General features: G+C 36.8%; 1 protein-coding gene across 4 annotated transcripts in view; it reads left to right on the forward strand.

The window, feature by feature from the left end:
- FSD1L (fibronectin type III and SPRY domain containing 1 like) overlaps positions 1-17,772 on the forward strand; it is a 65,056-nt gene extending 47,284 nt beyond the window's left edge. For 2 of the 4 annotated variants that reach the window (XM_036111431.2, XM_078061546.1), the window contains exons 9-14: positions 944-1,073; positions 1,888-1,920; positions 4,896-4,996; positions 6,217-6,468; positions 8,560-8,648; positions 11,709-17,772. In XM_036111431.2, the coding sequence (XP_035967324.1) occupies positions 944-1,073; positions 1,888-1,920; positions 4,896-4,996; positions 6,217-6,468; positions 8,560-8,648; positions 11,709-11,831 (728 nt within the window). In that variant the 3' untranslated portion in view covers positions 11,832-17,772. The remainder of the gene's footprint in view (positions 1-943; positions 1,074-1,887; positions 1,921-4,895; positions 4,997-6,216; positions 6,469-8,559; positions 8,649-11,708) is intronic. The other 2 variants (XM_036111433.2, XM_036111434.2) reach the window with 2 other exon arrangements.
- The last annotated feature ends 6,921 nt before the right edge of the window (positions 17,773-24,693 follow it).

Consider the following 24,693-nt stretch of genomic DNA (forward strand, 5'->3'; position numbering starts at 1 on the left):
AAGAGAGAAGATAATACCTTGTTACATTGATTTCCTAAACTAGCAGTTCTGAGTAAGTCTATGAGTAAGATAGATAGTTTCCCAAAGTACCAAGTAATTTGAAAAGCATAGTTTTGTTTCATTTTTTAAATTATTTTTTAAAATTTGGCACAACATTACATTAGTTTCAAGTGTACAACATAGTGATTCAGCTTCTCTGTAGTTGTGCTGTGCTCACTGCAAGCCATAGCTACCACCTGTCATCATATAATGCTATTCCAGTACCACTGACTATATGCTCTATGCTGTGCCTTTTACTCCTGTGACGTTTTGAGTTTTTTGATTTGTTTTCATGGAAGTCGTCCTTTCCCCATGTCTTTGCCATCTAAGTCATATCTAGCTCTACCAGCTGGGCCAGTTTTCTTGCTTCTGCTGTCATAGGCTGTTTCTCTGTGCTTTTTAATTCAAAACTACTGAGAGTTTAAATATGAAAATATTAAGTATTAGAGCCTCAGAGAAAATGTGTTTGTGCCAGGCTGTATAATTTTTTACACCACATCACCTTTTCCGCATCCTCAAGTCTACCACCAGCTCCTCTTCCTATTTAGTCGTAGCAATCAGCTGATAATCAACTGATATTCTAATAACAGAAAGTTGAGATTATTATGTGCTGGTGGAGATTCCAGCAGAAGGAATAGCAGAGACACCAGAGGCCATGCAAGTACATTGTATTTGGTTGGAGTTACAGGATATGTAGAGAACAGCAATGGTCAATAAAGTAGGAGTTAGTAAATTACAGCCTTATCTTTGGGTACTTTAAATGCTAGCATTAGGAATTTGAACTTTATTAAAGTTTATCTATAGTGTTGAATAAATTAAGTAGGAAAATAATGTGATGATAGTTGTGCTTCAGAATATGGGTATGTTCTATATTTTTTAAAAAGTGAAATATTGTTTTGGACAGCACTAAACTTCAGTTTGGATAACTCATCATCCCATTTGAACCTGAGAGTTGAAGATACCTGTGTAGAGTGGGATCCTACTGGAGGAAAAGGTCAAGAAAATAAAATGAAAGGGAAAGAGAATAAGGGCAGGTAAGCCAGTTCATTAGATCTGTTATGTGGACACCTGCTTGTACATTGTTTCTTACTTGACAATGACTATGATTTGTGATAGGTTAATAACACCACAGTAGTGAGGAATATAATACTGTTTATCAATACTGGAATTTGTTATAACATTTCTTATTACTTTTTCTTTCCTAATCCTCTTTTTACACATTTCAGCAATCCATTTCTTTAAAGTTATATCTACAGCAACTTGAACTGCTTAAGAGAGAAGTTCCTGAATTTTAGACTTATAGATCACCTGTCTTACCTGAAGGTCTGCCTTAAATGACAGCTTTTAGCATGTACTGTCCCATTGTCTTGCCCCTGATCAGCAACCTTATGAACCAAAGAGGAAGTCTTGGGACCTTTTGTTGTTGTCAGACTTACTTAGACAGTCTCCAAAGTATGGGAGCCTCTTTCCTTTTTTTTTTTTTTTTTTAAAGATTTTATTTGACAGAGAGAGACACAGCGAGAGAGGGAACACAAGCAGGGGGAGTGGGAGAGGGAAAAGCAGGCTTCCCATGGAGCAGGGAGCCCAATGCGGGGCTCGATCCCAGGACCCTGTGATCATGACCTGAGCCGAAGGCAGACGCTTAACGACTGAGCCACCTAGGCGCCCCTCTTTCTTTTTTAACAGAGGAAAATTTTGCTCAAACTGAAATAAAGTAATATCACTGTGAGTTAAAACAGTGAATTAAAAAAAATTTCTCAGCAGACTTTTGATCTAATTTTAGTATAAGCTGTTAAATTTAAGTTGTAAAGCAGTCTCTTTTAACAGTTGCCTATTTTTATCTAACAGTGTCCATGTTACTTCACTGAAGAAACATACAAGGTGATGATCTATGTCTGTCTGGTTCTAGGACTTAGTATATCTAGCTTGGCTGAATAACTTTAATTTTTCTTTTAACCAATAAGCAGAAGCCATTGCAGCGCTTTCATAAGCTAAAATACTGCTCTGTGTAGACTGTCTGTATTGGTAGCTTATGTTTTGAATTTACAGTATTAGAGTATGCTGCATACTGTTTAGATTATATTGTATATGGTAACAAAACAATAAGCTCTGCTTTAAAGTCTTTCTTGAGTTATCTTCCCTCATCTGATTTTTTCTACATTTACTTATACCTGGCATCTTTCTTGTGCTGTATTCACTATATCTAACATTACAGCTTTGTTTTTATTTGTATTTGACACGAGGCAGGTTTGAAGTGTTCTATATTGTGTAGTGATCATGCAGTTTCAGAAGTATCAAGGATAAAACATAAAGGTCATTACTGAAATTACTAGGACAGTGCTCAGAAAGATGAATCAATTCAAATTGCATGATTAATAATGTGCTAATTTGAAGAAACCAGAATGTATTCCCTTTTCAAAATTATTTTCTTTTTTTCTGGTTTATCTGCTCATTATTAGTGAAAGTGACTTCAGCGTTAGCATATTATAAATTATAAAATGTTGCTGGATTTATATATGAAGTTTCATTTGGTCACTTGGAGATTTTTATAGACTGCTTGTATTTAGCAGTTCAGATCATATTATTTCTCTTTCTCCTTTTTAAGGGTATTTTATGTGTAGGGTACTTCTGGAATGTTATATACACTTATTCTTTCCATAAATATTTGTTCATGTAAGGTGTTAGCTGGATGTGGTGGGGCTTATAGGGATAAACAGTGTTCCTGCCTTTAAGAAATTTGCCCTAGCTTATGTATATAAGATACATATCTATAATCAAATAACAGTAATACAAGGTAGAGATTACATGTTATGGTAAGCATGAATAAAGGATTTTGAGGAAGAAAGATGTCTTGAGCTGCCAGGTTTTAAGGTGATCAATTAGGACATTGAGTCAAACTAAAAGTAACAATCAAGCCTATATTCACTTACGTGATAGTATAAGCAAGGGGCCTCAAAGGAAAGGCTGCTAGCTCTCTTCAGTGTTCCATTTTTCCCAACAGAATGGCACTGGGTGAGGGTCAGTTAAATCAAAGATTGCAAATGGTGGTTATCTGGAGGATCATCTCACTGCCAAGAGAGCCCCAAACAGAATGCTCTTCCTGTTGTTTTATGGACCTGAGGCCAAGAAGAAGGGAGAAGAGGGAAGGTTAGAAGTGGAAAAGTATAGAGATGGAGTGGAGAGAGTGTCTTCAGACCACACACCTCACCCCTGTCCCCTGTAAGGAGGTCTATACAGAGGCAGCTGAAAAGGTCTCATAAGGGGGAGTCTGAATAGAGGTGCTTAAGCTAGGAATGCAGATACGCATATGAGCACTGGGTTGGGGTGGGGGTGAATTGCATCTCCCTTCAGAAACTGTGGTGAACTAGCTATGCACCAAGTCTGGTATGGGAAAGGCAGCCCTCCTAGGCCTGTCACTAAAAGCCTTTTATACTTGTCTATGGTTGGGCCTGAAAGGCTACACATAGGATTTTGGCCTGGAGCTGGATTCCTCAGAAGTGTTATTTAGCCTGGTAAGATCTGGAAGATTTTCATTAATGAAATAGTATTTAGGCTGGTTCTCAAGAAAGTAGAAGAATGCATGCCGTTTGGACTTGGATTGAGAGAGGGAGGAACAAGAGAAAAGGCACTGAAGCAGGTTGCTTGAGTTTAAGGAACACTTTAGCTGCTACATTTAGCTGCTCTCTGGGGGTGAGAAGGCTAGAAAAGCGGATTGGGACCAAATCCAGAAGAATCTGAAATGCCAAGCTAAGTTGTTTGTAGGCAGGAAAGAATACTTGAAGATTTTAAAGTAGGCGTGTCACATAGATTTATCTGGTAACAGTGAACAAGATGAATTGGGTGGCAAAGAGATCATTTCGGAAACTAGTAAAACGATCTAGAGTGCAGGTAGACTTTTTACACAGTCAAGCTGCAAAGGTATTGGTAAAGGGGAGAGGTGGGAGGGATCATGTTTGACCTAGGACAGTAATAGCTGTTGTACTGCTTGCAGAAATGTTCTTAGGGTTGGAAGTCTAGAAGCTGCAATGGAAGAGTCCTCCTTATTTAACTTTTCTTTGAAATTTAAACTGCTACTCTTAATAGTTATGTTTTTTGTCTTTTCTCCATGCTTTCCCTTTATTTCTTTACTACTGGTAAGTTATGATTTTTTTGTTTTTTAAATGCAGTGATTCAATATAATTGAAATGTTATTTTTTAGGCATATTTGGGTTTTGATTTATTTTGCGTTTTTGAGATTTAGTGAAAGGCCTAATACTGTCCTGTTTATCATATCATATAATTTGATGTAAGGGGAGATCAGGTTGAATCTTGTTCATTTTAGTAGGAGAAATGCTTTATAATATTTTATATTATCCTGTGCATGGATTTGGGCATTTACTATTTCTTCTTTTTAAGAAGAAAAGATCCAGAACAAAAATATTTGCTGCTTATGAAAAGGTTATTTAGTTTTCATTATAATCATATTTTTGCATTTTAAAATTTAAATTTAACTGCAAGAAATGTAAGCTCTATAATCCATTACCTTTCTTGAGTTTTTTTCTTCCTTTCGGTTCTTTTGTTTTCCTTTTTATCTTGTCTCATTTTGGCATTGTTTCTTATATCAACTGTGTGTCCTTTATATAAGCTTTGTTCAGTCTGCATGATATTAGTGTTCAGCCTGCTTTGTGTTGATGACTTCTTACATTTCAGTGTTTATAATTGACAACTCTGTTTGATAATAATTCAGATAAAAGTAAATGGTGTTATTTGTGCAACATAATTAAACATCTTTTCAAAGTTTCCTTTCATGATTTGTAATTTTAGTTTGTGAAACATTTATAACCTAGAATATTTGTTTTTTTTTCCTGTTTATATAGAAGTGGCACACCATCCCCCAAACGGACATCCATAGGCTCCAGGCCACCAGCAGTAAGAGGCAGCAGAGATCGTTTCACTGGGGAATCATACACAGTGCTGGGTAGGATACACATAGTCTTCATTATGTCAGTTGATATTAAAGGCATCACGGTCACACTCGTGGGCTTTCCACTCACTTAGAGTTGGAGTGGCCTGTGCACTGAATGAATATTTGCCAAAGTTTATCCCTCTTGAAGCCTGATTACTTTTGGCGGGTTTCAATTTGTCTAATCATTGATTGCTTCATTTATGTAGTGCTCTATGTATACGCATATCTTTTTTTTTTCATTTTTTTTATTATGTTAATCACCATACATTACACCATTAGTTTTTGATGTGGTGATCCACAATCCATTGTTTTTGTATAACACCCAGTGCTCCATGCAGTTCGTGCCCTCCTTAATACCCATCACCAGGCTAACCCATCCTCCCACCCCCCCTCCCCTCTAACACCCTCAGTTTGTTTTTCAGAGTCCATAGTCTCTCATGGTTTGTCTCCCCCTCCTATTTGCCCCCCTTCATTCTTCCCCTCCTGCTATCTTCTTCTTCTTTTTTTTTAACATATAATGTATTATTTGCTTCAGAGGTACAGATCTGTGATTCAGCAGTCTTGCACACTTCACAGCACTCACCGTAGCACATACCCTCCCCAATGTCTATCACCCAGCCACCCATCCCTCCCACCACCCCCCACTCCAGTAACCCTCAGTTTGTTTCCTGAGATTAAGAATTCCTCATATCAGTGAGGTCATATGATACATGTCTTTCTCTGATTGACTTATTTCGCTCAGCATAATACCCTCCAGTTCCATCCACATCGTTGCAAATGGCAAGATCTCATTCTTTTTGATGGCTGCATAATATTTCATTATATATATATATACCACATCTTCTTTATCCATTCATCTGTTGATGGACATTTTGGCTCTTTCCACAGTTTGGCTGTTGTGGACATTGCTGCTCTAAACATCGGGGTGCACGTACCCCTTCGGATCCCTACATTTGTATCTTTGGGGTAAATACCCAGTAGAGTATATGCATATCTTTTGAGGAGCTAGTAAGGAAGAAAAGTTCTAAAGCCTTTTATAAATCAGAAAAATTAGTAGTAAATATACAAGTAAAGTTATAGCAAATACTCTGCATTTAGTGTCTGTGTGTTAATATGGTTATTTTTCTGAATCAGATTTTTTGTGCCATTTTGTGGGATGAGAGGTGGGTAAAAATCTATGTGACTCATAAGGAAGAAGTTAGAGCCAAATTTACCTTTCTCGTCTTTTGCAGGAGACACTGCTATTGAAAGTGGACAACATTATTGGGAGGTCAAAGCCCAGAAGGATTGTAAATCCTACAGTGTGGGAGTAGCATACAAGACTTTGGGGAAATTTGACCAATTAGGAAAGACAAACACTAGTTGGTGTATCCATGTCAACAACTGGCTACAGAACACATTTGCAGCAAAGCATAATAATAAAGTCAAAGCCTTGGATGCTACTGTTCCTGAGAGAATAGGTGTATTTTGTGATTTTGATGGGGGTAAGTTTACTGATTTTCTCATAAGTCATTTTGTCATAGTTGCTTGTATTTTAGTACTTTTCACTGGTAATCGTCTATATACAGTTTCCATTAATGTGGTGGTCAGGGTGTTTTGACCTACTAAGATTTGATCACAAACATAATTTCAGCTCTAGAATTGACTGGAAGGGTGTGTGATGTTTGCCTGAAGCCTTACAAAAGCACTCATCTATAATATGCTTAATAAGTCTGAAAGAATGATTTTCTTAATTTTTGTCTTAAGCATTAAAATTTTTTCTGTCCATTTTAATTCCTTCCTGACCTTATTTTTATTACCTGAAAAGAGTGGTGGAGTCAGATTTTTCAAGTTGGAATGGACTTTAGAAATTGCCCAATCCATCCCTAGTAATGTAGGTTGGAATCTGATTCTGAGGGCCTTGAAAAATAATAATAGGCTCGTCTTTTTTATAGTAGTTGAGGGAAGGGGATTTCTATGCATTTTTAAAAACTATAGTCATATGATGATAATCTACTTTTAGAACTATTGGAGAGTAAGTGGTTAAATGTGGAAGAGATTGCAAACATAGAGTAAGACTTTTCAGGAGTCAGTCTTTGAGCAGTGTAAGCAGCACCATGTTTGTCTTGTTACGTATTATATCCTTATTGCCTGGCAAGTGCTTTTACATAGAAAGCCCCCCCCCTTTTTTTAAGATTTTATTTATTTATTTGACAGAGAGAGAGACAGGAGAGAGGGAACACAAGCAGGGGGAGTGGGAGAGGGAGAAGCAGCTTCCTGCTGAGCAGGGAGGAAGCCCGATGCGGGTCTTGATCCCAGGACCGTGGGATCATGACCTGATCTGAAGGCAGACGCTTAATGACTGAGCCACCCAGGTGCCCCTAGTAAGCCCTTAATAAGTGTTTGTTGAGTGATTAATAGTAACAAGGGCCTGAGCAGTGGGGAATCTGGAGGAATGGATTTGGTGGTTCTGAGAAGTAGAAGTCATAGGACTCAAAAGCTAAATATGAATTGGAGAGCAAACAAAGAAGAGTTGAAGGTGACTGAGATTCCAGCCAGTGTGGTCAAGAGGATGGTATGTCATCTGCAGCATGGGGAACATAGTCTGGGGAAAGAGGAGATGCCAGCAGGACAACCGTGTGGCATGGCTGGCTTATACTTAGAAATTCAGTGTTAGAACTCAGAAGAGAAGTAGAGCTGAAGCCAAGTGTTAGACACTGCATCACAGAGTGGCTCCTGAAGAACAATTAAATGTTACTGCTCTGCTGTTTACTTTGTGGCCATACATAGGTTGCTTAATGTTTTGATGTACTGTATATAAAGAACCCAGTGCTTTAATGGTAGACATAAATATTAGTTTCTCTTCTCTGTTTGGTGGCAGCTGAGTCATTAAGGGAACATTGTAGAGAGAACACAGAACCTGGACAAGCATCTACATTCAGAATAGGAGAAAAGGAGACAGAAGATATCCTCAGGGTTAGAGATACAGAGAAGTCATGGGACAAGAATTTCAAGAAGTGGTAACAGATGTAAGGAGATCATCAGGTTGGACAGTTAGGTGGTCAGAAAGACAGTTATTTTAGTTGCATGGTCATGTTGAAAGACTGTGAGGTATTTTAAAAATTAACAAAACTGAAGCAGTGATTATGATTTCAGAGACTGAAATGAGTATGGCTTCAAGTGTTTAGAAGACAAGGTTTAATAAAGTAAGCCTTAAATGATGATAGGATTTGGGTACAGAGGCTGGTTATAGTAAAAATGAAGAAGAAATAGCCTGGTTTTTACTGAGTTAAGGAAACCATTTGTTAAATAATGATAAAATAAATAGTTTATAGTTGAATAAGTAGAGTAGTGCCAGATTATGGAAGCACTATGGAGATCCTGAAAATCAGGAAAGAAAACTAGATTTGGGCTTTTTCTTACACATGTCTACTACTGATTACTGATTTTCAAGTGAGAATTTCTGAGTCTAGTCCTTATAGTTTGTAACCAAAAAAAGTGCCAAAATATGTGTTATTACATTTACCCATGATGATATGTTAGATTTGATTAAATGTTTTTGTGTAATAAATTAGGCTTTTTTTTTTTCCTTTTAGGTCAACTTTCTTTCTATGATGCAAGCTCAAAACAGTTGTTGTATTCCTTTAAGACGAAATTTACTCAGCCAGTACTACCTGGTTTCATGGTTAGTACCAATTTATATTTTATTTGATTTGATAACTTTAAGGAGAACAATCTGTGCTATATATTTGGGGAAGCCAAACACCTTTTTTTTTTTTTTTCATATTCTTCCCTCTTTCCCTAATCTACCTCTCCCAAATCTGTGATTGTCTGTATATTTTTGGTATTTTTATTGAAGTAAATATTATTACATAAAAGTACACAAATTATAAGAATGCAGTTTGATGAATCTCACAGGACTACACACATTTTTGTAACCAGTGTCTAAATCAAGAAATGGAACATAACCAGAATCCCATAAGCCCCCTTGTGCCTGTTTCTAGCCCCTGCTGGTCAGCCAGCAAAGTGGTTACTATCTTGAGTTTTAATACCATAAATTCATTTTGCCTCCTTTTCAACTTTGTGTATTGAATCCTACAATATCTTTTTGGTTCAACATTATGTTTGTGAGATTTATCCATGTTCTGTGTGGTGGTATTCATTCTTATATAGTTTCCCATTGTATTTATATGTATAGTTTTCCATTATGTGACTATTTTATCATTTATATATCATTGGGTTCTTGAGTGGTCTCCCCTTGGGGACGTTTAGAATAATGTCTGTGAATATTCTTATTCATGTCTTTTGGTAAATGTGGGTATATATTTCCATCAGGGTATGTAACTAAGATTGGAGTTGCTAGATGGTATGATAGGTGTGTAATCAACTCTCGTAGGGTTTTTCAGAGTTGTTGGTTATACTAATTAATTGCTAGCAGTATATTAGAGTTTGATTCTTCCACATTTTTATCAACATTTGGTAGTATCTTTTTTAAGTTTTAGTCCTTCTAGTGGATATGATATATACTCACCAGTTGAAGGACTTTTGGATTCTTTTCAGTTTTTGGCAATTTTGAATAAAGGCACTGTAAACATTCGCAAATGGGTTTTTGTGTGAATATTCATTTTCATGTCTCTTGGGTAAATACCTAGGAGTGAGAATATTAGATCACTTGAAAGTGCATGTTTAACTTTAAAAGAAACTACCAAAATGTTTTCCAAAGTGGCTGTATGACTTTTGCATTCCTACTAGCAATATATGAAAATTTACTACATCCTTGCCGTTACTTGATATTGTCAGATTTTTTGTTGTTCAGCAATTTTAATAGGCATGTAATGGTATTTCGTTGTGGTTTTAACTTGTATTTTCCTAAGGACAAATGATGTTGAGCATTTTTTCATGTGCTTATTTGCCATTTGTATAATTTCTTTGGTGAAGTATCTACTATTTGTTCATTTTTTATTGGGTTACTTGTTTTCTCATTAATGAGTTTTAAGATTTCTTTATGTATGATGGATATGAGTCCCTTATCAAATAACAGTTTTGCAAATATTTTCTCCCAGTTTGTGGCTTTTCTCATTTTCTGAACATTTTGAAGAGAAGGTTTTCATTTTAATGAAATCCTGTTTATCCATTTTTTTTCTTTTATGGATCATGCTTTGCCTAACTCAAGTTCACAAAGATATTTTCTTTTGCATTCTTCCTAAAGTTTTATGGTTTTAGGTTTTACATTTAGGTCTGTGACCCACTTTGAGCTGTTTTTTGTATTTGGTACCAGGTATGGTTTGAGATCTAATTTTTTGCATATGGATTCCAAGAATTCTAGTGCCACTTACTGAAGAAGACTAACCTTTCTTCATTGATTTGCCCTTGCACCTTTGTGCTAGGTGTTTTGAGTAAATAGGTTTGTAAATCACTTAAATAATTTCCAAAAAAGTAATGTAGTGGTTTTATAATCACAGAGCTGCTTTTGTGTTTTGGGAGTTATCATTACTGAACCTGCTAGTTTTAAAAATTTGAAATGTTAATCATACAGCTATAAATTTCACAGGTCAATAAATTCTTTGGTACATTACTGTAATCACTTAGTAAATACTAAACACTTTAGGATATAATTGAAGGTGGGAATAGGAATACTTCAACAGTTTCTAGGAGGTCCCTTGTCTCAAGCTATGTCAGCTACAAACCAGGCATTGGTGATAATTCAAGTGATCCATTCTTTCATATTTTAATTCATTTGAGTCTGTTCCAAATCAGTTGTCATTCATCTTATTGAATGGTATCTACTCTGTTTACAGGCAAAGCAGTTTCATCTTTCATAAACTTATTCACATTTATGATAATTAATAGACTATGGCAATATGGTTTATCTGGATATTGCTATTTACATTTTTCTTAGAAGTCTTTAAAGAATTACAAAAGGTTCTTATTATTAACAAGTTAGGGAAGAAGATAATGGATTTTACTCTTAACACAGGAGTGTTAGATTCCTATAGTTTCAGGCCACACTCCATTATCACAATCTAAAGAAAATTGGGATGAGGAAATTGGCTCTTTGGGCACTTCTCTTGGTTGTAAAGTTTATTTTCTTTTTTTTAAAGATTTTATTTATTTATTTGACAGAGAGAGAGAGAGAGACAGTGAGAGGGAACACAGCAGGGAAGAGCGGGAGAGGGAGAAGCAGGCTCCCTGCTCACCAGTTGTGATGTTTAGCATCAGTAATAGTAGCCATTGTCTTTTGCCTATTAATCCTAAAAATTTGATCTCCAGGGGCGCCTGGGTGGCTCAGTCATTAAGTGTCTGCTTTCATCTCAGGTCATGATCCCTGGGTCCTGGGATCGAGCCCCGCATCGGGCTCCCTGCTCCGCGGGAAGCCTGCTTCTCCCTCCCCCGCTCCCTCTGCTTGTGTTCCCTCTCTTGCTGTGTCTCTCTCTGTTAAAATAAATAATACAATCTTTTAAAAAAAATTTAATCTCTAAATTTCTGCAGCCCTTAGTTCCTTCTATTATATGCAGCTCCAGTGGGTTCTGCTAGCTACCACAAAGACTTCTGTGGCCTCAGTGGTTCTAAAAGATTCTTGAGTTAGCCTTTCCACTTCGCCTTAGTTCAAATATGAAGGTTATCAGTTTGGAACTTGTTGACGTTCACATATGTGGCATTTTGCCTTTCAAATGGAACTTTAAGGATCACCTAAGTTCTAATTTGATTTGAAAGCTGACTGAAGCTTTGTTTTGTCTTTTCTCAGGTTTGGTGTGGTGGACTTTCTTTGAATACTGGGATGCAGGTTCCAAGTGCTGTGAGAACACTTCAGAAAAGTGAAAATGGAATGACTGGTTCAGCTAGCAGCCTAAACAATGTTACTCAGTAATGCTTACTCAGAATATGTTTACCCCCCTTCTGATTGGGTGACCTTTTCTGTGCAGTTACTAATCACAGAAATTTACGAGTGGTGGAAATCAGGTTTGCTACGCTCTGCTTTAAGGCCTGGAATGTGTTAGCATTAAGCATCTAATGCAAAGTACTCACGGGAACCTACTGTGCAGTATCATCAAGCAAGCAGATACGAAAGCAAGAAACTGATGTTTTGAAGAGTAAATGGGAAGAAAGGCAGTGTTTAAATAGTTATATAGAAACTCATTTTTGTGTTTCTTGGATTACTTTGGCTCTTCTAATATGTTTAGTTACATATGGTAGCCCCAGGACCTGAGAGGAAAGCATTTAAAGCTTGTCGTCTTTTCTCTGTACTTTTCCTTTATCTCATCACTACCTATTACTACATTCTTACACTGAAGCTTTAAAAAAAATAGTCTTCTAAGGTTTTCTAAAAATTGAAATAATTGGTTGGGGATGCTAAAAAGGTTTTCTTACAATGGTTTATTTTTCTCCTTTTGTAAGTAGGTTGAGTTTTGCTAAATTATCCTCTTTTGTTTACTGACTAGATTGTGTATCATTTTCTCTTTCCCAAATACCATGATATTTCTCTTGTGGTTAAAACTCAAAATAGAGTGGATAGAAGAGTTTCTAGACATAGTAGCTTAAAATCACCGATACTTTAGTTTTTTACCTGCTGCACGAACAGTGGCAAAGGGATAGGCTTGATATGTTGCCTTGTTTAATTAGACTTCTTTTCATTCCATCATTTTGGATGATGGATAAGATTTTTAAAAGCTTTCTTTTCTGATTTTGTTGTCTAGTTTAATACTACCTTTAATAGTTATCTTGGTAAAATTCCCACTTGAATTTGGTAATAATTGATAATTATACTGATTTTTAATACTTCAAGTAGGAATGAAATGTTATTGAAGTTATATATAGGGTAGAAAAACTTACACCATTTAAGTTTTATCTCAGAAGGATAGTTTATAAAAGGAGGTGCCTGAAACTATACTGAAGTCATTTATGTCTGCTTTTTAAAAGATTTGGAATGGTTTAAACAAGTGTTTTGAAAAATGTCTACATATCTCTGACTTATTTGCCACATGAATTTTTCAAACATAACTATTCAGAGGTTATTTTTCTTTTAATCCTTCTACAACATTCATTTATTTTCTAAAGGGGTATAATTCTTCCAAAAATCATCATAGAAGAATCTTTCCCAAACTTAGGGAAAATGTGTTAAACAAAGAGTAAAATCCATGGTTATTGAGTAGAACATACCTATTTTTTTAAAAATTGGTTAAAATTTGTAATACAAGTTCTTTGAGCCAAACTGAAAGTTGTGATTACAGTATTTAAGGATCCCTTGAGCATTTTTAAGTGGTCTCTGGATTTTTCTTTCTCATGTTGACTTTCATTCTCATTTTAAGTGTATTGTTATGACAGCCTTCTCCCAAGAAGTGACTATTGCTGCTTATAGCTGAGTTGCCTTTTACAGAAAGGCCTGTGGAATAGGTATAGCTCATTCTCTCTTAAAGTTTACTGCTTACTGATAGGATATTTTGTTCAGTGGTAAAGCAAACCTAAATGAGAAATTTTATTTGAACTGGGTATTATTTTTCCAGAAGACATTTATATTTGCACCGTTGTCTCATGACATATTGGTAGTTTTTTAACGACTATAAGGCAGTTGAGAAAATGAAATATGTCAATAGATATCCTTTTGATTCTCCAAACAAGTATAATTTTGGTTTTTGATCTTCCTAGAGATTTTGAAAAAGATTTTGGGTGTTCTGTTCCCTACAATAGGATTATTCCAGGACCTAAGCAAACAGAAAGTTACAATTCTCTTTCATGGAGTCAAATCTGAAAGCAGTAATTTAGTAGTGGAGGTGCTTTAATGTGAACAGTTACATATGTGTGTTTTAGCAAAAATGACACAGAAGAATTCTTGCCAGAAGTTCTTGTATAAAATTTTTTACTATTCGATCTTACGTAATTGTGTCTTCTCTTTAATTCAGTGCCTTCTTCTGAGCGTGCTCCTGCTCCATGCCCCAGGCGGCGTCAACTGATACTTAAGCCAGAGACCATTATGTTACACTGCTGAGAGCCTTCTGCCGCAGGGGTATGGAGGAGCGGGGTATCAGTCGGGCTAGAGGAGTGCGCATGAGTCTTTCCTGTGCTCATGCCATCATGTGAAGCCCTTCATATAAAACTTTCTAATACTCATTTGGAAAATTTATTTGAAGTAATAACAATTATTACTTCAAAATAAGAATCTGAGGTTTTCCTCTTACTGTACTTCTTCTTAAAGGTCTCTAAATATAAAGAACAAAACGTGTAGGGTTTTAAGTTTGTATGTTAAGTTAAACTGGAAGAGTTTGCCACCCTAATTTTCGAACTAGAAAATAATCGATAGTGCCTATTTAAATAGTCTCACATTAAGGTAATTGTTAACTTGACGATAATATATAACATTCTCATTGTCATTTGAATTAAAAAATATTGAGCCTTTTTGCTCAATTTAATGCATTATGGGAAGATAGTATACTCTTTCAGACATTTTTTATTAGTTTATTTACTGTTTGTTTTGGCAGGTCAAACATGATTGCTTTCTGTAAAAGAAATGCATGAGAGGTTGATGGTAATGGATGTATCACAGGTATAAAAAAATTGTCTTATAAAAACATGCATTTAGTATTGCATTTCCCTTTTAGCAGTTGAATCCCAAACCGGTTTTAGTAAACTGGATAAAGAAATGAAGGAATTGCCTTAAGCACTTTAGAAAAGAATTTTTTTAGAATTCATTTTGACTATTTGGGCTTACCGTGTCACATATGTCTTTAACTTTTGGTAAATATGTATATATCAAGCATTTAATAACTGAGTGCACATAGAAATTTAATATACAGTGATTCTTTGAAGGTTCCAGGTGTAGTAAACAAAAGGAAAGTATTAGAGGTATGCCTGTCTGTACATGGGTTTTATTGATGGCATCTGTACGGTGTCAACAAACCATTAACTGCCACTGTATAGCTAGATGTGGCCTGCTTTGTTCTGCAAACAGTAATTTTTCCTATGTTATCATTTAAAGAAACATACTGGCTTGGTTTTATTTGCTCATTTATTAAAGTATGAACAGTATCATGTATAATTTGAATTTTTTGTGACTGATCTTTGGTGGTACAAATAATAAAAGTAAATAATTTGTAATGAGAATTTAATAAGGCTAACATACTCCATTTCATGATTTACCTATACTTCTAAAATTATAGTTACTTTTGTTTCATTTGAAAACATGGAAAAAATTGGAAAAGGATATACACAGGAAATGATTATTTCAAAGAGTATTAATTCTGGAAGAGGACACTGTAGACTTCTTACTATAAAATATTGTGGATTCCAGGCTAAAAATACTAAGGACTGTATTTTCAAATCATCATAATCCTTTTTATTTTAAATTTTTTTAATCACAATTCTTTTTATAAAAACCCATATTTATTAGATCAGTGTCCATTCATCGGCTAATTCATACAACAGATAGTTAAGTGCGATACGGCGGCCATGCTTTGTATTTAGATTTCCATAATTAGTGAAGTTTGATTTACTGTGCATATAGTTTTGCTACTTTTGAGGAGTGTGACAAAGTTTGTATGTTAAAAACAATGTTTTGTTAATAAGTCAGAAATTCTAAAAAGTAATTTTATAGTTTATAAAAAATTCAAATTAACTGCTTATAATATGGTTCACTTTTATATAGTCACATAAAATGGGTCTAGAAAACTTCCTTGATTTTATTTTAAACTGGATATATTCTTTTAGGGAAGTGTATAGTCAGCATACATTTACTCAACACCCAAATAACCATAAAGTTTTTTGCTATTTTTAACCAAAATGTACATTTCATAATGCTGGTACTAGAACATTATAATACATCATGTATGTTTCCTTTATCATTACAGAACGATTACCTCATGTTCAGTATAGTTTTAATTTTGTGTGTATCTTACAGTATTCACATTATGCAAATATTTGTGACCTGATATGCTTTGTTACCTGGAATATTTGATTAATGTAAATACATAAAGCTTTTTGAGTAGTTTGGAGTTTAAATGGATTGCATTTGGTATATGTTGTTTTTATTGAAAAGATATTGTTGGTCTTGCCATATAAAGGTTAGTACTGGCTTATAAATAAATAATAGAGATTGCCATGGTACTTTTCTCCTCAGACTACCCAATTACTAAATTAAAACAGTATTTGTTATTTCTGGATCAATATAAGGTACTGACTTTTGATTCATAATCATTTGAGCTATGTTAGTTTAACCTGATATATTTTCCTAATGATACCCATTCACTGTAAGTTGGTCCTGGGGAATGGGCATGTGGAGGATTTCACAGTATGTGGGCAGAAGATGGGTGAATGTGTTTGCCTTGGCTTGGAGCTTCATAAGTTTGGAACAGTTTTAAAATAAGTCATATTGTAAGTGAGTGGTTAAAAGGCCTTTTTATTAGTATTGGAAATTTTTGGAGAGCCTAAGGGCAGTAAGAATCCATGTATATGTTTTTTAACATTTTCAATATCTCTAAAGTACCAAAGCACAGAGTCTAATTTACCATTTAAGGGAGACTCTTTAAAATCAAATTTATAACTAATTCATACTGTAAGATATATAACAAAGTTTTGGAGCAATTTACATTAAAAACCAATAGTCTTTAAGATTTTTGGATATAATATAAAAAGTATTTTGGTTTCATTTCTTTTGAAGTAATTAATTAAATTTAAAATTAATCACCTTAGCTCTACCATACGTAGACTTAACTAGATCTGTGACCTCTACATAAACTATTTCTCATCTTTGGGCCTCCACTGCCTTACATAAAATAATTGTAACTTGTTCAGCTTATCTCACATTTGTGAGAATTTGTGAGAAATGAAATGGAGTATGTGAAATTGTTTCAACACAGTAAAATGCTATGTAAATGTAAGGTATTATTTTCAGTTAATAATGGATTTAAGTGTTGGGATACTTGTAGATGCTCTTTCTTTTAATAAAGCATGCGCTTAAAGTGGTATCACGAAGACTTCAAAAAAAAAAAAAAAACCTACCTGAACAAAATGCGCTTTAACATTCTTTAGTTTGTGTATGACCTGTGGCCTTTTTGTATTTTCTCATCAAGCTTATTGCTCTATATCAAGACTTTGTACAGTTGTAAACATCTCTCACAGCATTAGTGTGTCAGTGTAGAATAGTAGCATAAGTAAATGATTTAAGCTATGTTTCCATTCAGGCATTTGCACTTTCAATTTATGACTGCTCAGTGCCACATGCAGAGTGAATTTAGCCCAAATAATTATTTCCAAACAACCAAATATTCAGCAGTTTGTTGTCATGGGATAAATGATATTAGGTGTATGTGTCCACTTAACATTTGACACTTTTGTTGCATTAAAAAAATATGAAGCATTTCAAAACTTTGCTAACCTGGATATCATTTAGTATCTCTCCTAACATGTTTTGCTTTAAATTGGATTTATTAAATGGTTTACAAGTTATCTTCATCTATTGATTATTTGGTATGTCTATTATCTGGACATGGTTTTGCTATGCAGTTCTGATAATAAAAATTCTTAATTCCTCAGGTTTAACTTTTAAGTTACAGATGAAGAACATTTCTAATGAACTACTTAAAATGTACTCAATTCTGCAAACTAGTGTTTTAATAAGCATATTGCCTCATTATCCTTGGAAACAAGACAAAGCCTTTTAAACTTTAAACTAAAAACTTTTTAACTTTAACATAGAGTATTCAAAGTGGAGTAACTTGTATGTTGAAATGATTGTATGTTCTGTATAGAATGACAGAGTTAAGTTCTTACAAAAGCACCTGGAATATCTCATCTAAAAATTAAACTTTTTTTCTGCTTTCTTTTGCTTCAGTGCTTGCATTTTTATCAACTTTCATTAAATATCTACAATGTGCTTTTGGGGATGAGAAGATAAAAAGCCCCAAGAGCTTATATTTTAGAGCAGTGCTGTTCAACAGAATTTTATGCAGTGATGGAACGTTCTGTATTTGTGCTGTCCAACACGATAGCCACTAGCCTCAGGCAGCTCTTGAGCACTGTAAATATAACAAGTTCAACTAAGAAACTGAATTTTTTATCGTAATTAATTTTAATGTAAATAGCCACATCTTACTAATTGCTACTGTTTTGTACAGTGCAGCTATAAATGGAAGATGAAACATGCTATAACTATAATATAAATCAAGAATTTAGTTTTGTCTTTGGAGCTTGTCCCATCCTGGGTTAGATTTTGGCAGATTATAGCTAAAAGAGAACCAGAATCTAAGCCTTTTTAAAATGTGTTTCCTAACTTGAAATCGGTTTAGGAGAAAAAAGAAAACCAATCAATGACTACATGAGATTGGAGCTCCTGTAACTAAGATCATTTTCACCAAAAGAAGAATGAAGGGAGGAGACTGGATAGTCTTGAGTCATAGGGAGAGGAGCGTGACAAAGATACTGAGAAACCAGTACCCTCATATAGAAGATGTAGTGAACAATTTAGCAATATTAAATACACATACCTTTGAAAAGTTAATTCCATTTCTAGGTATTTCTCTTACAAATAAGTCAGTACTCATTGCAGCATTACAAGAGCAATATACAAGCAACCTAATTGTTAATTTAAGAAAAGAATAGGCTACCAGAATTCCAAAGGCTCCCCTTTTGTAAATTGCTGCACTAACAAGCTACATTGTTATATACTTGTCTAGATATATTCTGCATGCCCTTTCCCCAGTAAATGTTATGAATATGTAAACTATTACGGGAGTTGGTTTCCTCAGAGTCCTTTCCATGAATACCAGTCCTGTTCGGGTGCCTCAGTAAGTTAAGTGTCTGCTTTCGGCTCAGGTCATGATCCAGGGGTCCTGGGATCAAACCCCGCATCCAGCTCCCTGCTCAGTGGGGAGCCTGCTTCTCCCTCTGCCTGTCACTCCCCCTGCTTGTGCTCTCTCTCTCTCTCTCTCTCTCTCTCTCTCGTGGCCTCTCTTTCAAATAAATAAAATCTTAAAAAAAAAAAAAAATACCAGTACTTCTGTGCCTGTCTGAATCTCTGTGGGATAAAAACTCAGGAAATTGGATGCACTCTACTTTTGTCCCAAGAGTTTCCCTTACTGAACCCTATTTTACATTTACACCGCATGATACTAGTAGTATGCTTATGCCCCTTTTGCACAAGGTCACCAGAGTGGTTAGAATGTGATGCTTCCATGTAACCCTACACACCTCTTACAGAATATGCTACTAATGGAAAGGTATTCATGATATGAAATGGAAAAAGCAAGTCTAACAGTATATACAGTATGACACCATGGGTGTGTGTGTGTACTTAGACTTGGGCAAGAGGGGTCCCTGCCCTGATCCTCACACTGGCTGTGCCTCTCTTCGCGGAATGAAAAATTGAAGGAACCAAGGGATTGTACTCACTTGGAAGTTCATGTTCCTCTACCCACTATGCACCAGATAGCCAGAGCCCCAGAATTCCCTGCCTGACCAGCCCAAAGCTTGGTCCCAGAACAGATGCAGGCCTCTCAGATCATCCTGAGGACGGACTGTGCTACAGGTGTATACTTTACACTTAAGAATGGCAGCTCGTGAATAGTGTGGATGGAGCTTGGATGTGCAGACTGGGGTGTCTGCATGCATGCATACCAGGACTCTCGTGGTAAAAGACTGACTCAGGGCCTTGTGGGAAGAGCAAGCAGACCCGGTTCCTGTGCTGCACTTTATATAGTATATAAGAATTCCAGATTCGATCCTAGATTTCTGTTCTTTGAGAGGGAATATTTGCCAAGGTAGAAGGACATATTTATTTGATGGTTCTTAGACGCTTAAAAATATGTCAGAGTTAGACTCCATTTATACTCTTGCCCCAGGACCCACAATATTAGGGTGGGCCGGGATGTGTGTGTAATCCCACATCCGAGTAATTTTTATAAGATGGATCTTTGGGGCGCCTGGGTGGCTCAGTTAAGTGTCCAACTCTTGATTTTGGCTCCAGGCATGATCTCAGGGTCATGGGATTGAGCCCCAAGTTAGGCTCTGCGTTCAGTGGGGGAGTCGGCTTGAGATTCTCTACATCTGGGTTCCCCTCTGGTATGCTGGAGAAGTACTGCTCCCACCAGTCAAGTTACATGTTTACTGCCTGTTAGCTGTTTGTTCCCAAACCTGTTTATGCTAGTGGCAGTCATTGTTGTAATTATAGAATTTAAATATGACATAAACCAATGAAATAGTATGAAAAATTATGAGAGTCGGAGGAAACTTTAAAGATAAAGAGCTAAAAAAAAAAAGTCACTGACAAGATAGTTGTGTCCAAGATAATTGTAAATGATAGGGGAGGATTGCAGAAAAAACAAGAAACAAAACTAGGACTCTTTGAGTTGATTCCTTCACTTGTTTCTGTAAGTTCTTGGGCCACTTTAAAAAAGTAGAAATAGTAGGTGATGCATTATTATGTCTGTGGTTTATGTAGGAGAAACAGTGAGAGGCTCCAATCAGTTGATTTGTATTTTAAAAGATCTTGACTCAAGTCAAAGGATCAGCCAGTGTAATCCTCTGCTTTAACTGCCGTTTTTTTTTTTTTTAGGTTTACATGGAACAAGATTTGTTATGCATTTGAAAAGTACTCTAAGAACCTGATAATTTTCCCTTATTAATTTTTATTATGACAATTTTTTGTTTCAGCCATTTCCCTTAATCTTTTTTAAAATTTTATTTTATTTTAGTATGTTATGTTAGTCACCATACAGTACATCATTAATTTTTGATGAAGTGTTCCATGATTCATTGTTTTCCTATAACACCAAGTGCTCCATGCAATAGACAATTTTCAAATATATAGAGAAGTAGATAGAGGCTATTGTTGATAATGAACACCTTTATGCCCATCACAGGTTTATCAGTTATATTTCATCAGTTATATTTTGCCATGTTTGTATCTTTTTAAAGTTTTTAAAAATTTCACCTATAAGCATTGCAATATGCATCAATGATGACTTACTCTTTTATTCCTTTAAACACAGCCACATTCCATTAGCATTCTTAGCAAAATTACAGTGCTTCCTTAATATCATCTAATGGCTCAGTCCATATTAAAATTTTGTCTCAAAAATTTTTTTTTAGGATTTTTAAATTTTTATTTATTTGACAGAGAGAGAGACAGCGAGAGAGGGAACACAAGCAGGGGGAGAGGGAGAGGGAGAGGTAGGCTTTCTGCAGAGCAGGGAGCCCGATGCGGGGCTCGATCCCGGGACCCTGGGATCATGACCTGAGCCAAAGGCAGACGCTTAATGACTGAGCCATCCAGGCGCCCCATCAAAAAAAAAAAAATTTTTTTTTTGAGAGAGAGCGAGCGAGCGTGTGTGAGAGTGAACTCGTGGGGGAGGGGCAGAGGGAGAGAGAGAGAATCTCAAGCAGACTCCACACTGGGCATGGAGCCTGATGGGGGCTCAATCCCACGACCCTGAGATCATGACCTGAGCCTAAATCAAGAGTCAGACACTCAACCAACTAAGCCACCCGGCACCCCTCAAAATGTCTTTTTTATGGTTGCTTTCTTCAAATCAGGATCCAGACAAGGTCTACACACTGCCTTTGGTTATAGGTCTCTTTAAGTCTCTGATTTTGTAGTACTTCCCTCCCTCCCTCCTCTTTAAATTCCATTGATAAAGAGACTGGAGCATTTATCTTGTAGAATATCGCACATTCTGAATTTAGCTGATTGCTTCTCTATATCGGGTTCAATTTTTAGGCAAGAATCCTTCATAGGTCAGGTGGTGTGTACTTTCTGTTGCATCACCTCATGAAATACACAATGTCTGGTTGTCCCAGACTCAATCATAAGATCGATCAGTGGGGTGGTTCAGGTGGTGCCAGTCTAATCCACCTATAATAAGTTCCCCATAAAAAAATTACAAAAATTTTTCAAGTTTCCCATCAACATTTCACCTTAATTTTATCATCTAGTAAATGTTGTACTTTGTATTATTTCATTAGGAGTAGCAAAATGGTGATTGTTCTATAATTCATTTATTAGCTAGAATTCTCATTAGCATGTTGGCTACACTGAAATGCAGTTCATGCAAGAAATGATAAATGTGGGGCGCCTGGGTGGCTCAGTCGTTGAGCGTCTGCCTTCGGCTCAGGTCATGGTCCCAGGGTCCTGGGATCGAGCCCCGCATCGGGCTCCCTGCTCAGCGGGAAGCCTGCTTCTCCCTCTCCCACTCGCCCTGCTTGTGTTCCTGTTCTCGCTGTGTCTCTCTGTGTCAAATGAATAAATAAAATCTTTAAAGCAAAAAAAAGAGGATAAATGCTTGATGTCTTTCCCTTCATCAAGTTTTACAATAGTGACCTGATGCCCTAACCTTAATCATGACTAGTGTATTTCATTTTTAAGGAATTATTATGAAGTCAAGAATTTTTATGTATTTGTAGTGTTTCAATCAGGAAGTTATTCATTTTGATGCTCAAATTTTCCCATCTTAGGTGTGTCAAGTTAGCACTTGTGTCTAGTGATCCGTTTAATCTTGATAACTTCCTTCCTTTGGGTGTTATCTCTTTTGATTAATCTACCAACTACTAATTCTAAGTCTATAGAACTAGTTCTAAGAGGACGTGTACAAAATAAGCTTTACGTACACAGAAAATTTCTAGAAGGAAAAAATAAACGTAACAGGAAATGAGAAATTAAAACTTTTCATTATATACTGTTCCAAAGGAACAAAGTTTAGAGTTTTTAGTTTTTACTATGGACTAATAATAGTAATTTTTGTAGAAACAACTTAAAATTACAGTATTTAGTGCTTTATAGTTTCCAAAATTCACGTCAAAATTGATACATATCTGATCCTTAACAATCCTTTAGATTACACTGTGAATTAAAAAAGCCAGGGCCGGAACTGTATGCGTGTCTATTTCCAGACGTAAACCGGAGTGTAACAGTCCTCTGGAGCTTGGATGTCATGCACCTCAACCGCATGAGCTAAACGCAGCTGCTATTTCGCACTACATCCCCACCCCCATCTCATCTGATGGTACCCTAAACAGAATTCAGGGAGTTATTCTGAATCTGCGTAGCACACGCACTAAAAAACTATTCGTTGTTTATCTGAAATTCACATTTTTAACTGGCATCCTATATTTTATCTGGCAAATTCACTCTTTAAGAAACAGCTCAGCTGGTGCCTCTCCAATTCTTGCCCCACTTCCTAAAATCTCATGTCGCCTCACTGCAGTTGTTACGTAGGCAAGCGATGGAAAGGGCTTTGGAAAGCTAGGAAATCCTCAGGGATCAGTAAACTTTAGACGGTGAAAATGTGGCAGGAACCCTAGACATGCAGAGGTCGGAGTCAGTTCAATGCGATCGTCTCCGACAGCTACCGCAATAGCCACGGCTCTGTACTTGACGGCACCTTTTGCAGCAGTTGCTGTGAATGCCGTAAAGCGGAGTTGCCGCCGCTTTGGGTGAGGTAAGGTGTAGGTGACGCCTCTTGGTCGCGGGGGATGGGAGGGTGCCTTCAGACAGGTATCGTCGGTGGCTCTGGTGCCCTCACCGGGCATCCCCCAGCATTCTGGGCACCCACCTACCCCAGCCCCCCAGCGGCCGAGGGGGCCACAGGCTGAGCGCGCTCCGGGCGGGGCGGGGGCACTCTGAGTCAGTTCACCACTGGGGCAGTCCTTCCCACGCTCCTGGGCGTGTCAGCAAGTAAAATCCGCATCCTGGGACAGGCTCAGTTTTGGAGAGCGATCCAGGCCCTCGTAGGACTTTGCCTGACGTTTGAGCAGGGCCGTGAAAGCCATCTCAGGATTTGCGAGAGGACAGGCACTGGGGGGTGGGGGGGTGGAGAGCACTGCAGGTTGTGGGCCCAATGTGTGCAAGGGTGCAGAAGCATGAAAGGAACGACTGGGTTTGGGCAGCACTGCGTACATATTTGGGTAATGGCTGGAGGAATGGGTGCAGAGAAGGGAGCGCTAGGAATGTGGCGGCTGCTAACGTTGGGTCTCAACCGGGAAGGACCTTGATGCTCTATGAGTGTGGAGTTCTTCCACCGGCACTGGGGAACTACAACAGTTTTATAGAGAGGGATAATTTTTTTTTTTTAATTTTATTGTGTTACGTTAGTCACCATACATCATTAGTTTTTGATGTAGTGATCCACAATCCATTGTTTTCGTATAACACCCAGTGCTCCATGCAGTACGTGCCCTCCTTAATACCCATCACCGGGCTAACCAATCCCCCCACACCCCTCCCCTCTAAAACCCTGTTTGTTTCTCAGAGTCCATAGTCTCTCATGGTTCATCTCTCCCTCCAATTACCCCCTGCCCATTTTTCCCTTCCTTCTAATGTCCTCCATGATATTCCTTATGTTCCACAAATAAGTGAAACCATATGATAATTGACTTTCTCTGCTTGACTTATTTCACTTAGCATAATCTTAGAGAGGGATAATTTAATTAACCATCTCTCATTTTGATGCTTTCCCTGTGGGTTCAACTTTTAGTTCATTTGGAGGAATATTTACTGAACCCCTTTTTGTGCTTCATAATGGATGGACGCTGCTAGCCATGCTAAAGTTTCATATGGCTTTGATGTCTGCCTTTTGTTTGCACTGTCAGTTGGGGGGATGTCTGGAAAGACTGGATATGTGTAGAGGTGGTTGTTACAGGCTTTGAATAGGAGTGAGGAGAACTGAGTTCAGAATTCATCACCATCAGTTTCTCAGGTAACGTGAGGCAAGTCACTTCTCTCAGGGCCTTGGTTTTCTCAGATGTAAAAA

Source organism: Halichoerus grypus, chromosome 14, assembly GCF_964656455.1.
Source record: "Halichoerus grypus chromosome 14, mHalGry1.hap1.1, whole genome shotgun sequence".
NCBI classification, from domain to species: domain Eukaryota; kingdom Metazoa; phylum Chordata; class Mammalia; order Carnivora; family Phocidae; genus Halichoerus; species Halichoerus grypus.